The sequence below is a fragment of the Budorcas taxicolor genome, chromosome 11, assembly GCF_023091745.1.
Source record: "Budorcas taxicolor isolate Tak-1 chromosome 11, Takin1.1, whole genome shotgun sequence".
NCBI classification, from domain to species: domain Eukaryota; kingdom Metazoa; phylum Chordata; class Mammalia; order Artiodactyla; family Bovidae; genus Budorcas; species Budorcas taxicolor.
Window position 1 is genome coordinate 126,367,418 of NC_068920.1, and position 14,000 is coordinate 126,381,417.

General features: G+C 39.6%; 1 protein-coding gene across 1 annotated transcript in view; it reads left to right on the forward strand.

Annotated features, from left to right (window-relative positions):
* The window catches only part of APLF (aprataxin and PNKP like factor), a 97,813-nt gene that overhangs the window by 42,779 nt on the left and 41,034 nt on the right, over positions 1–14,000 (forward strand). The window contains exon 6 of the mRNA XM_052649228.1: positions 3,789–3,973. Within this exon, the coding sequence (XP_052505188.1) occupies positions 3,789–3,973 (185 nt within the window). The remainder of the gene's footprint in view (positions 1–3,788; positions 3,974–14,000) is intronic.

Sequence of the window (14,000 nt, forward strand, 5' to 3'; positions counted from 1 at the left end):
AATATTTTTCTCCATATGTGCCATCCATGTCAGATTTTGACATATATAGGTGTGTCAGCATTGTAGAAAATGAATTAAGTGATTTTTTTAATATATGTTCAAGGACAGAAATATCCTTTTTTTTAAATTTTAATAGAACTTTGCTTTATCACAGTCTGGGCCTGGTGGCTACTTCTAGTAGTTGATAGTTCTGGCATAGGACTAGGTTAAGTTGACCAGTAAAAAAGAGTGAAACACCTCAAAGCAGATTAGAATGACATACATTTAATGTATAAGGAATTATCAGTTCAAATTGGTGGAGAAAGGATGCCTCAGTGTTAAATAAAATGTGGGAGAATTAGTTCCATCTGGAAGAAAATAATAATAGAGCACTCACTGCTCGTGTCACATTTATAAATAAGCTTCTACTGAATTAATAACCTATGTTAAAAATTGAAACTAAGGCATTTGAAGAAAATTTGGGGAAACCTCTTTCTATTACTTCTGGGAGACTTTCCTAAGATGATGGGAAGCCTAGAATAAGGGAATATTTGACAGACATATTTTGGTCCAGAAATTCCAATTCTAGATATTTATCCCAGAGAAATAATAGCATGTATACTTTTAGTCCTGTGTGTATTCTTGTATTTGCTTAAACTTAGGAAAAAGCTGAGAAGAATATATATAAAATTGTTAATATGGCTGTTAGGAGTGGTTTGTTTGAAGGATAAAATTAGATGGATATGATTTTAATGGCATATTACATATAGTTGAGCTAGCATTCATGTAGTATTAGTGTAATTCACTCATATAAGTAAATGCAGTTGGTAATTATTTTCAAAATAAACTGATTTGTACTAATAGCTAATTTCTTTTACATTTTTATCATTTAACTGTACTCATCCTGAATTTAGAAAAATGCATTTTATATACCAGATATAAAGATTGTTACGAGCCATTGGGCTTCCCCTGTGGCTCAGCAGTAAAGAATCCGCCTGTGATGTAGGAGACGCAGGAGATGCGAGTTTGATCCCTGGGTTGGGAAGATCCCCTGGAGGAGGAAGTGGCAACCCACTCCATTATTCTTGTCAGGAAAATCCCATGGGCTGCAGTCCATAAGGTTGCAAAGAGTTGGACACGACTGAGCACAGCATAGCAGACAGATGAGCCAGCTAACTTACTTATCTTATATATGCTTTGTGAAGAGCATTTAAACAATATCAAAATGGCTTCTTGCTATGCAAAAAGAAAGAGCTCTGGTCCCTAGAAGGAATATTTGTAGTATCTCGTTTGAAATTTTAAAGAATCGAATATTATAAATGTGTATTCTTTAATTTTAGAATTTTATGTACATGTGTGACACATGGAATGTGGTAACCTGACATTTGTGCAGAAACTGTGTCTTATTTATAGTTTTTAGTTCTTAGCATAGTAGACAATATCATAATTGATTATTTCCCTTGGTTTGACAATTCACATCTGTTGTATCACCAAACTATATAGTCGTTTCTATTTAGCTCTATTTCTGACAGTTTCTAAAATGATAGGAAATGTTTTCTAATTTAAATTTAAAACAAAGATGTAAGTAATTGAGGCCAAGTTTACTTATTAGTTTATACATGTTTCCTTTGATAAATATACTACTTTTATATTGGTTCAGTGATTTTCCTATTTAATAATATGGATAATATTCTATTAGTCCATATTATCAATTTTCATTATCAATTTCAGGTCATTTCCATATCCTTTAGAACAGCTCTGAGCAAACTATAGCCTATGAGCCAAATTCAGCCCACTGCCTGTTTCTGTAAAGAAAGCTTTTTTGGAACATAGCCACTCTCATCCATGTATGTACTGTCTGTGGCTGCTTTCACACTACAAAGGCAGAGTTGGGTAGTTGTGACAAATATACAGCTCATAGTGCTTAAAATATTTATTCTCTGGCTTTTTACAGAAGTTCACTAACCCTTTCTTTAGAGTATTAGAATAGTGACTACAGATTGCCTTACATACCTGTATCCAGGCTCTCAAGGGATCTTTGGACAATTTTCTGTTTATGCTCACAATTTAATCACTCATACATATTCATTGAGTGCCAGTATATGCAGAGTACATCATGAGAAACACTGGGCTGGAGGAAGCACAAGCTGGAATCAAGACTGCCGGGAGAAATACCAATAACCTCAGATATGCAGGTGATACCACCCTTATGGCAGAAAGTGAAGAACTAAAGAGCCTCTGATGAAAGTGAAAGAGGAGAGTGAAAAAGCTGGCTTAAAGCTCAACATTCAGAAAACTAAGATCATGGCATCACTTCATGGGAAATAGATGGGGAAACAGTGTCAGACTTCATGTTTTTGGGCTCCAAAATCACTGCAGATGGTGACTGCAGCCATGAAATTAAAAGACGCTTACTCCTTGGAAGAAAAGTTATGACCAACCTAGGCAGCATATTAAAAAGCAGAGACATCACTTTGTCAACAAAGGTCCATCTAGTCAAGGCTATGGTTTTTCCAGTGGTCACGTATGGATGTGAGAGTTGGACTATAAAGAAAGCTGAGCGCCGAAGAATTGATGCTTTTGAACTGTGGTGTTGGAGAAGACTCTTGAGAGTCCCTTGGACTGCAAGGAGATCCAGCTAGTCCATCCTAAAGGAGATCAGTCCTGGGTGTTCTTTGGAAGGACTGATGCCGAAGCTGAAACTCCAGTACTTTGGCCACCTGATGCGAAGAGCTGACTCATTCGAAAAGAATCTTTCCCTGATGCTGGGAAAGATTAAGGAGAAGGGGATGACAGAGAAGGAGATGGTTGGATGGCATCACCAACTCAGTAGACATGGGTTTGGGTGGACTCCAGGAGTTGATGATGGACAGGGAGGCCTGGCGTGCTGTGGTCGCCAAGAGTCAGACACGACTGAGCGACTGAACTGAACTGAACTTTGTGCTAGGCACTGTGTCTAGATACTGCAGACACAAAGTAGGGAATAGTGAAGAAGGCACAGGAAGCCTCTGCCCTCATAAAATTAGAAAAGAAAGACAACTTAACTATGAAGATTTCCCTCTTTAGATCCTTTTTCTTTTCTGATTAGACAGTGCATGAATTTTTTAACAAAATATGATACTTACTTAAGCTTCTCTACTACACTGAACCTTGAATAAGGGTTAAACAATGCAGTGTCCATTGTTATTGGAGATTTATTTTATTAGTTAAGTTTGTAGAGTCTGCTTTCCCTTTTCAGTTATTTTAGGTTTTTAATCTGTCTTTAAGGTAATTTAAGTTGCATTTCTCACTGTGGGTGGTAGGGGCTCAGTAAGTATATGTAAAATTCATTGGTTGCTATAGGTCAGATTTTCTGTTAGAGAAATTCACTGCTAAAATTAAGAAACTATCCATATGATAACTAATATACATGTGATAGTCTGATAATTTATATATCTTACATGATTTACTCCTCCTAATAACTCCATGAGTTATTGTAATTCCCTTTTTCTAGATGATGAGACCAAAGTTCAGAGAGGTAAGGTTAAACAGTTAAAGGATGGTGCCTGCTGACATTAGCATCTTAGCCTGGATATCTTCAGGGCTGAAGTTCTTGGCCATGGTGTTGCTTAATACTTCTTGAGATTTGGAAATATGCATTTTCAGATTGGCCTTAATATCGATAGAACTTTAGTTTTTGCTCTTTTATCATTTTTATTTTTGCTTTCATTTCTTTTCTTTTTTTTTTTGGTATGAATTACTGACATTTGAAGGTACAGGAGATAATTTTCTTCTTTTTCCTTGTGTTTATGTGCTTGTGTATGATTAAGATAATAATGTAACCCGGGAAAGTGAAAAAGAAAGAGTCTGCAAAGATAAAACCCAACGAAACATAACACAGCAAGGAAAAAAGCGATTAATTTCATCAGGAAGTGCAGAAAGTACATCAGCAGAGCAAGACACAGGAAAAAAGTGCAAAAATGATGATCAGGAAGAGTCTATCATTTCATCCAAGGTGATTTTTTAAAATATTCATGATTTGGTTGTTTATTTTCTCTGACAAGTGTTCTAGTTAGGATAATTATATGCTATATATATCAATGAAAAACCAAAAATGCTTTTTATATTGTTTCTCAAGATTTGTTATTTTGTTTGATTTTGTTGTTTGGCTTTTTAATATAGCACTTGCAATGTAGAGAACAGAGCTATTTAACTTAGAAATTTTCACACTGAAAAATAGGTGGAGACCACTTGACTCTGGTCATAATTTGGTACCTCCCTTTTGAAACGCTGGGCTTTTTGTCATTCTCAGGCTGCTTGTCACTACTTTTCTCTTGGTAAGTACTAAGAGAGGAACAATTAATGAGTAGTTCTTAACAGCCTGCTGCAGAATTACTTCTGGGTTTACTTGCAATATTTATAAATCTTTTCTATCCTCTTTCAGCTTTTGCTAATTCATTAGAATGGTTTGGCTGACTTAAGCATTCTTTGATACCGGGTACTCTAAGAAAATGAGATTATTGGATGAATTTCAAAAGAAGGGGAAAAAAGAGAGAGAGGTGACTTTAGGACAAAAAGATCAGGTATTCTTCCTTTCAGGAGAAGAGTGGCTTTAAATGATCATTTTCATGATCCTTGTAGTCCTGTGGCCTAGCTCTGTGGGTCTCCATCTGTTTAGTCTCAGGGAGAGCCAAAGGAATAAGATTGCTTTTAGAATTTATGCACTGGATTGATTGAAATTTCAGCCACTATCCCAGAGAATCAGGTCTTTTATAGTTCTCCCCTCACTCCTGCCTCCTCTCTAGTGAGAAACAGGATCCTTTCTTCCAGCTAGAAAGCAAGGTCTAATCACTATAGGCTCAACTCTTCTGCTTACTTATGGAGTCAAGCTTAATAAATGAAAACAAAATGTATTCTAACTCACATATATTGACCATAAAAACTTACCCATAAATTTTATGTGAATTTTGAGCCCTAATATTCTCTGCTCTGGAGAAGGCAATGGCAACCCACTCTAGCACTCTTGCCTGGAAAATCCCATGGACGGAGGAGCCTGGTAGGCTGCAGTCCATGGGGTCGCGAAGAGTTGGACACGACTGAGCGACTTTACTTTGAGTTTTCACTTTCATGCATTGGAGAAGGAGATGGCAACCCACTCCAGTGTTCTTGCCTGGAGAATCCCAGGGATGGTGGAGCCTGGTGGGCTGCCGTCTATGGGGTCACACAGAGTCGGACACGACTGAAGCGACTTAGCAGCAGCAGCAGCATTCTCTGCTCTACTCTCTAAACATATTATTGACCTAAAGCAAACAGATTTCCAGATATTTCTCCAGCAAAGATGAGTTTTTTTGGGATCAGCAGAGAATTGTATTTTGGAGTCTTCAGCCATGGGTGCAAGTTCCTGCACAGCAGAGGAAAGAGAATACTTTTATAGCCCATAGTAAACAGATTTCATGGTTTTTCATTGGCTGAGTCTTTGCCATGAAGGAAGAGGACTCTTCCTTCTTCCTGTTGTGCTCTGCTGTCATCTCAGGGCATGAGAACTGTACTTTCTGGTCTCCCAACTCTATTTCATTTTTAGCATTTCCCCATTTTGGTCAATATTTTTCTCTGAAAGCATTGCTAATCAAGAGTCAGGTTTTCAGTGACTTTATGTCCTTTAGAGCCAGGAGGGACCTTTGCTGGGTGTGGCATCTCACACTGGAGTGAAAGTACATAGATTGGAAACCTATTGAAGTCAGATTCAAGTATCAGGGAGAGGCAGAAGGAAGAATTTTCAGGCACTTTTAGTCTAAAGTTTGCATGTTATCAAAATCATAGAGATTGGAGGGTATTGAAGTGTTCTGTCATCATCAAAGGTTTGACAGACAAGCTGCCAACAGGCCTGGTCCAGACCAGGTGTCTTCAGAAAGCTGTCTCATCAGATGTCATCTACTTCAGTTCTGGGAAATCTTTTCTTTCAGGTCATCAGATAATGTGCAGATCTAGTCAGGATTTGGTACATTTTTTATATGGGTCATGTGAATCCAAGAGTCTCCTTGGGGTTTGGTGGCACAAAGGCTGGTTAGCAATACGTGATAGAGGCCTTTCCAGTGAGGTTGAAGAGAGTTCTTCTGGAGGTGTTTCTTTCCAATAGACAAAATATCCTGGTTGTCAGATATATTGTAGGTCATCATCCCCCAAGAGTACACTGAGAAAAGATTTCTCTACCAAAACACAGTTATTGTTAATGGCATTTAGGCTTTTGCTATATTGGAGTATCTCTCCATTTACCTATTGTGAGTCAAAAGAAGCAAGAGCATCCTGTGGCTATCTTAGAGTGTGAGAGCTTATGAGTTCTGAAAGGGGTGGATCTGAGATTCAGAATGACCAATGCCAATGCTTTTGGCCAGGCATTTTGGCCAAAATTTTTGGAGGGCCTTTACTAATTTTGTCAACTGAGAAATAATAATGCCATCAGTGCATTCAACTAAACAGGGATTGAGGGTGGTAAGCACAGTGAAAGTGTTGAAAATTGGCTGAATAGCACAGACTTGTTGACGTGAAAGTGAAGTCGCTCAGTCATGTCCGACTCTTTGCGACCCCATGGACTGTAGCCCACCAGGCTCCTCCATCCATGGGATTCTCCAGGCAAGAATACTGGAGTGGGTTGCCTTTTCCTTCTCCAGGGGATCTTCCCAACCCAGGGATTGAACCCGGGTCTCCCGCGTTGTAGGCAGACGCTTTACCGTCTGAGCCACCAGGGAAGTCCACTTGTTGAAGTACTTGACCAATTAAGATGTGTTCTTTGATCGCCTTGAAATTTGAGATGAATTCCCCTGATAGGGATAATCTTTTCTTAAAGGACTTTAACCACAGAAGAAGCAGTAGCATGTCTGCAAGGGATGCCTGTCTGTATGTGGAAACACACAGACCATTAGTTGTGAGACCTTGAATGGTTCATTGGGCTGTTTAAATTGTCTGGGAGCATTATAAACAAGCTTTCTTGGGTTGTATTTCAGACAAGTGGGACAAGTGAGGTAGATATTTTTGATGGCCTTGTTAATGTTTGCACATCAATATTGATTGATGAATGCTACCGTTTTGTCAGTAGACCAGTGGTTTAATGCATGTACAGTGCTGAAGTATGGGGATTTTAGAATGTCCAGGAGGACTGGGTTGTTAGTCTAAACCAGAGCTTCCTCTTTTATCAAACCAACAATTTTTAAATTTCCAATCTTGTTTTTCCTTCTCTGAAGCCGGTTGTTAGGCTTCTTTAGTCTGTTTTTTTAAGTTATCATTTGGGAAAATTTCTCTTTGGACCAACAGCTTGCTATTGGCCCCTTGCTATTGGCAACATTCCCTGCAAAAATGTCATCAAAGTTATTTCCCTTAGCTTCCAGAGAGTCAAGTGTAGAATGTCCCAGAATATTAGTAATACCTAAAGTGGCAGATAAAAATATTACATCCAGTAAACATAAGGGTCACTTAAAATTTTATTTCAGCAGGAAGTAAGGAAGTCACATTGCTTCATAGTATTCCAAAATCATAAGCTACTGTATAGTGTATAAATATTATATTTGTGTATAATGTAAAAGTGTATACCATCAGTATAAATATTGGCAGCTTTGCCCTTGGCTTAAGTACAAGCCCATATGAGAGTGTATAATTCTGCCTGTTTGGCCAAAGCTGCCTCAACAACATCAAAAGGAGTTGCAAAGCATACCTAGCATATTTACCATTGTTGCCTTTTAAATGAGAATGTCAGTGAACCTTGAGAAGTCAGTGTTACCAGGAGGTCTTTCCTGTAAATCGTTATGAGTCAGGAGGTGGTCAGTCAGTGTCCTCGCTGGTGGTCAGTTAGGGACTTCTTCGGTGACAGAGGGGAGAAGAGTAGCAGGTACAGCATAAAGGAGTTCGGTGAGAAGAAGTTAAGGAAAGGACTTAACTTCTTAGGATGTAAGGCACCTGACTGAGAAATACTAAGTGTGATGAGCATTCAGGAGGGCTTCTACTGCATGATGTACAAAAATGGTTAAAGGGGATCCCGTGGTTTTCTTGGTGGCCTTAACCAAAAGACCAGTAGCTGTAATGGCTTTAAGGCAAGCAGGGTATCCCTATACCACAGAGTCCAGTTCCTGGCTGTAATGCAGTGTGGGTGGATGGTGGACCCATGGTTTTGGGTGGGTACCCCAAGGGCATTTTGTTCCTTTCATATATAAAAAGGGAAAAAAAAAAAAGAATCTGATAATTGGGATTCTCAAAGGCAGGTGGGTTCATGAGATACAACTTTCAGGCTTTAAAGGCTGCGTTTTTGGTTCTTTCCATAAGTTTGAGTCATGGTTGTTATTGTTTAATAAAGCCTACATAGGTTTGGCCATAAGAGAGAAATTTGAAATTCAGCTTTGGAAATAACCAACCGGCCTGAGAAGACTTAGCATATAGCATGTAGTCTTGGGTTTGGGGAAGCGTAGAATATCATGAAGTGTATCTGGATCTCCTTAAAGCTTTTGTGCTGATATCAGATGCCCTATATCAAACCTGGGTTCAAGTAAACTGTAACTTTTCTTTGATGACCTATTGTTCCTAAAAACTTTGGCAAGTGGATACTGTCTTTTTCTGAGGAAGTTTGAGAAGCAAATGAAACACATATTACAACAAAGTAGAACCTCTAGGGAACCTTACATGATCCAGAGCAGCCTTTAGTATTTGTAAGAAATAAGGATTCTCAGCAAAACCCCGAGTCATTACTGTCCAGATGAATTGCTTTCCTTCCTAAGTGAGGGCAGAAAGATATTGGTCAGCTTCATCAACTGGAGTGGATGTTAGTAATTATGGATATTAGGAACAACAGAGTGTCAAGGGATAACAATGCTGTTTACTGCTCCGAGATCCTGGAGGAACCTCCACCCTCAGCCCCTAGGTTTTGTTCACCTGGCTGGCGTAAGGGTTAATGAGACCTTGAGCCTTATAATGTTCTTTTATGGTCTTTATGCCTTTCAGGGCTTTCTTTCTTATAGAATATTAATTAAGTGTGGTTAAGTGGTTTTTGAGGGATCTATTTGAATCTTGGGATGTGTGCTGTGAGTTTTGCCAGTATCAACTGGAGATTTTACCAATAAGGGGAATGGTAACTGATTCACTAGAGACAAGTCATCAATATTTCCAAATCAGTATTAGCTCTAGTACTATCAGAGGCAAACCAAATAAAAGATGTCAAAGGATCATTTCATTCACCTGGTTCGTTACTTTGATAACTGTTGTCAAATTCTAGAATTGTTTCCCCTTTTTGGGAAAAAGAAATTCCAGCATGATACCTCTTTAAGAAGTCTCAGCCTAATAAATGAGTTGGAGGCCAAGGAACTAAGAGAAAGGGTATGCATCTCTCAAAGGGCCTAAGTGAAAGGAAATAGGTTCAGAGACAGGAACCTCTTGAGGCTCGTTAGAAATCCCACTAGCTGAGCTGTGTTCAGACTGCTTTATAGTAGTGGGGTTGAGCACTGAGAGTATGATTTCAGGGTCAGTTAGGACTAGAACAGACTTGTCCCCAATCTGGAGAAATGTTTCTCCAGGTTGATGGAGAGGGGAGACTGGGAAGAGCCCCTGTTGTTTCTCAGCGTCCTGTCATTGAGAATTGGGCAGATGTTGGAAAGGCTGATTAGAGGATTGAAGGCATCTGAAGTACTTAATAGTACATTTGTAGCAGTCCCTTTCAAATGTCCTGGTTCTTTGCAGTAATAGCAGAAAGGTTTTGGTTTTGTTTGGAGTCTTTAGTTGGTGGTTTGAAGATAGTAGTCTTCCTTTTGGGTGATCCATCTAGAGTTTGAGTGAGCTGGCTTGCCAGATGAGCTAAATATGGAGTGGACATAGTTTCCCATTCTATCCTGGTCCTTTTTACTAGAAAAGACAGGAGCCAGTTCAGCCCATTAATAAACATTGGGTTAATAGATACCCAGGTGGAATCAACGTCTGAAAGAGTAGAATTTTCCTTTAAAACAATCTGAAGTTGATTGTAATAGTCATGAGTAGGATTGTCAGATTTTTGTGTGCAGGCCTGAATTCTGTTCCAATCAACAGGCTTTGGGAAAGCCACAGAAATCACCTGATGAAATTGCCTCATGATTGCTGAAGTGTGGTCATATAATGGGTTTCCCAGGTGGCTCAGGAGTAAAGAATCCACCTGCCAATGCAGGAGCCGCAGGAAACACAGGTTCGATCCCTGGACTTGGAAGATCCCCTGGAGTAGGAAATGGCAACCCACTCCAGTATTCCTGCTGGAATAATCCCATGGAAGGAGGAGCCTGGCCAGCTATAGTCCATGAAGTCGCAAAGAGTTGGAAAAGACTGGGCATGCACACATGATCATATAATAAGTTAGTGATCTGGTCGCTGAGCTGTAATTCTAGAGACCTTTCAAGATTTTCCCAACTAGATGTTTTTATCTAGTGCTGGGCCCAGTCTTCACTGACAAGTATAAACTTAGATGATATAAGTCAGAAACCAGGTTGATAAGTTTGAATAACTATATTAAATTCCTCTGCAAATCAATGAGAATCTTCTGTTACTTTGGGAAAGTCTTTGACTATGGCTCACAGTTCAGCTTTAGTCCAAGGAATATGAGAAACGAAGAGGTTAACATCTGTATTCTTAGAAGGCTTAATTTTAAAGGGATAGGTTCTGGCAGTTTCAGAAGAAGAGAGTAGGGAGAGTTTCAGAGAAAACGGGAAGTTTGGCAGGAAAATAAGTGTGGGGTCATTGAGGGTAGAGAGGAGGTGTCAAAGGGAAGAGGAAGATTGTGCCAGAGGTGTAGGAGCTAAGCGAGAGGCAAGATGGCACCAGATGTGGAATCAGAAAAAGAAGCTAAGGAAGAAGAGCCTGGAGCTTCAGAAAACATTCTGTTTTTCTTTAATCATTTGCCTCAGTTAATCTTAAAATCTCATTTTCAGAGAGGCAATTTTAAACCTCTGATAACATTGAGAAGCTTCAAAATATCAATCAAAATCATCAGTCCATTCAGTCCTGGAAAATTTTGAGCTACTATAATCCATCTTGGTTTTAAGAGAATTAAATTTGGGGATTTCAAAAGTTTCCCACAATGGCCATTGATACTCTAAATTGCTTTTGGTCAGGTTGATCCATTTAGTTGGAAATGCACAAAAAGAAGGACTAGTTTTTAAGCATGGAATCAGTTGAAATATCTATTATGGGGGGTGAGGTAACCTGAAAATATTTAGGTAACTGGAATCTTCTCAGAGGTTTTCTTCTATAATAAAAGAATAATTTTCAAGCAGCTTAAACAATTTACAACTTAAACAGCTCAATTCAAACAGCTTACAACTCAAACAACTTGCAGGCCTAATAACAGCCGATTCTAAAGAAATAACTTGGTCCTGGAGAAGCCAAGTTAAAGGCTTCTTAGCCAGCTTCAGTTGAAACAGTCTGATCTCAAAGTCAGACCAAAGTGCCAAATGAGTACCCTCATGCAGAATAAGGCCTTAACCTGGAGGATTAAAACTCAAAGTAGATTCCAAACAAAGCCGAGAGAGCTTCAAATGCAAAGAGGGTATGGGCTCACATCCTAGAGAAACATGTACCTTCAAACTCTAGGATCTGTGAGAAAAATCAGTGATCACAGTGGACTTGATGGTGGATGCTGCACCTGTTTGCTCATCAGCCCTGGAGCTGTTGAAGGTCTTCTCTGATCCCTGTATAGGCCACCAAACTGTTGACCTGAAACAAGTGGACTTCCAGATATTTCTCCAGCAAAGATGGGTTTATTTGGGATCAGCAAGTTGAGGTCTTTAACTTTGGCAAAGAAATAGAGGAAAACAACAGAATGGGAAAGACTAGAGAGCACTTCAAGAAAATTAGAGATACCAAGGGAGCATTTCATGCAAAGATGGGCTCATAAAGGACAGAAATGGTAGGGACCTAACAGAAGCAGAAGATATTAAGAAGAGGTGGCAAGAATCACAGAAGAACTGTACAAAAAAGATCTTCACGACCAAGATAATCATGATGGTGTGATCACTCACCTAGAGCCAGACATCCTGGAATGTGAAGTCAAGAGGGTCTTAGAAAGCATCACTACGAACAAAGCTAGTGTAGGTGATGGAATTCCAGTGCAGCTATTTCAAATCCTGAAAGATGATGCTATGAAAGTGCTGCACTCAATATGCCAGCAAATTTGGAAAACTGAGCAGTGGCCACAGGACTGGAAAAGGTCGGTTTTCATTCCAATCCCAAAGAAAGGCAATGCCAAAGAATGCTCAAACGATGGCACAATTGCACTCATATCACACACTATTAAAGTAATGCTCAAAATTCTCCACGCCAGGCCTCAGCAATATGTGAACCATGAACTTCCAGATGTTCAAGCTGATTTTAGAAAAGGCAGAGGAACCAGAGATCAAATGGCCAACATCTGCTGGATCATCGAAAAAGCAAGAGTTACAGAAAAACATCTATTTCTGCTTTATTGACTGTGCCAAAGCCTTTGACTCTGTGGATCACAATAGACTGTGGAAAATTCTTCAAGAGATGGGAATACCAGACCACCTGACCTGCCTCTTGAGAAACCTGTATGCAAGTCAGGAAGCAACAGTTAGAACTGAACATGGAACAACAGACTGGTTCCAAATAGGAAAAGGAGTCCATCAAGGCTGTATATTGTCACCCTGCTTATTTAACTTCTATGCAGAGTACATCATGAGAAACGCTGGGGTGGAAGAAGCACAAGCTTGCTGGGAGAAAGATCAATAACCTCAGATATGCAGATGACACCACCCTTATGGCAGAAAGTGAAGAAGAACTAAAAAGCCTCTTGATGAAAGTGAAAGAGGAGAGTGAAAAAGTTGGCTTAAAGCTCAACATTCAGAAAAGGAAGATCATGGCATCTGGTCCCATCACTTCATGGAAAATAGATGGGGAAACGGTGGAAACAATGTCAGACTTTATTTTTCTGGGCTCCAAAATCACTGCAGATGGTGACTGCAGCCATGAAATTAAGACGCTTCCTCCTTGGAAGGAAAGTAATGACCAACCTAGATAGCATATTCAAAAGCAAAGACATTGCCAACAAAGGTCTGTCTAGTCAAGGCTATGGTTTTTCCAGTAGTCATGTATGGATGTGAGAGTTGGCCTGTGAAGAAAGCTGAGTGCCGAAAAATTGATGCTTTTGAACTGTGGTGTTGGAGAAGACTCTTGAGAGTCCCTTGGACTGCAAGGAGATCCAACTAGTCCATTCTAAAGGAGATCAGTCCTGGGTGTCCTTTGGAAGGACTGATGCTAAAGCTGAAACTCTAATACTTTGGCCACCTCATGCGAAGAGTTGACTCACTGCAAAGACTCTGATGCTGGGAGGGATTGGGGGCAGGAGGAGAAGGGGACGACTGAGGATGAGATGGCTGGATGGCATCACCGACTTGATGGACATGAGTTTGAGTGAACTCCGGGAGTTGGTGATGGACAGGGAGGCCTGGCGTGCTGCGATTCATGGGGTTGCAAAGAGTCGGACACGACTGTGCGACTGAACTGAACTGAACCTTGGCAAGCCTCTGCTGCAAGCTCCCTCACTTTAAGGGAAGGTGAACTCTTAGAGAGAGGAAAAGGAGGTTGGCATGACTATAGTCAACTAAGAGTCTGTGGCTCCTTTATTGGCTGAATCATTGCCAGGAAAAAAGAGGAGTCTTCTTCTTGTTGGGCTTTGCTATCATCGCAGGGCATGAGAGCTCCATCTTCTATTAATTGAGTTTTCTTTTTATTGATTTTTTACAATAGCAATATAACTGCCTTTTTTTCCCTAAGAAGAGAAAATTTTTTTTTCCAGAAGAAAGTCTGTAGTATACATGTCTTACTGTATTTAAACCAACACATAAAGTTTGATAATCACAAGTGAAACTTTTAAGAAAGGTCATGCCTTTTCTGCCAGCTGTAAAGACTGCAATCAAGGCTGTTCAGAAAGAAAAAAAATTAAGTTATCAAGAATATCAGAAGATCTAGATGTTCAATAAAATCTTTGAAACATTACCAAAAATAGTTTGTTTATTCCTGAAAGCTGGTAG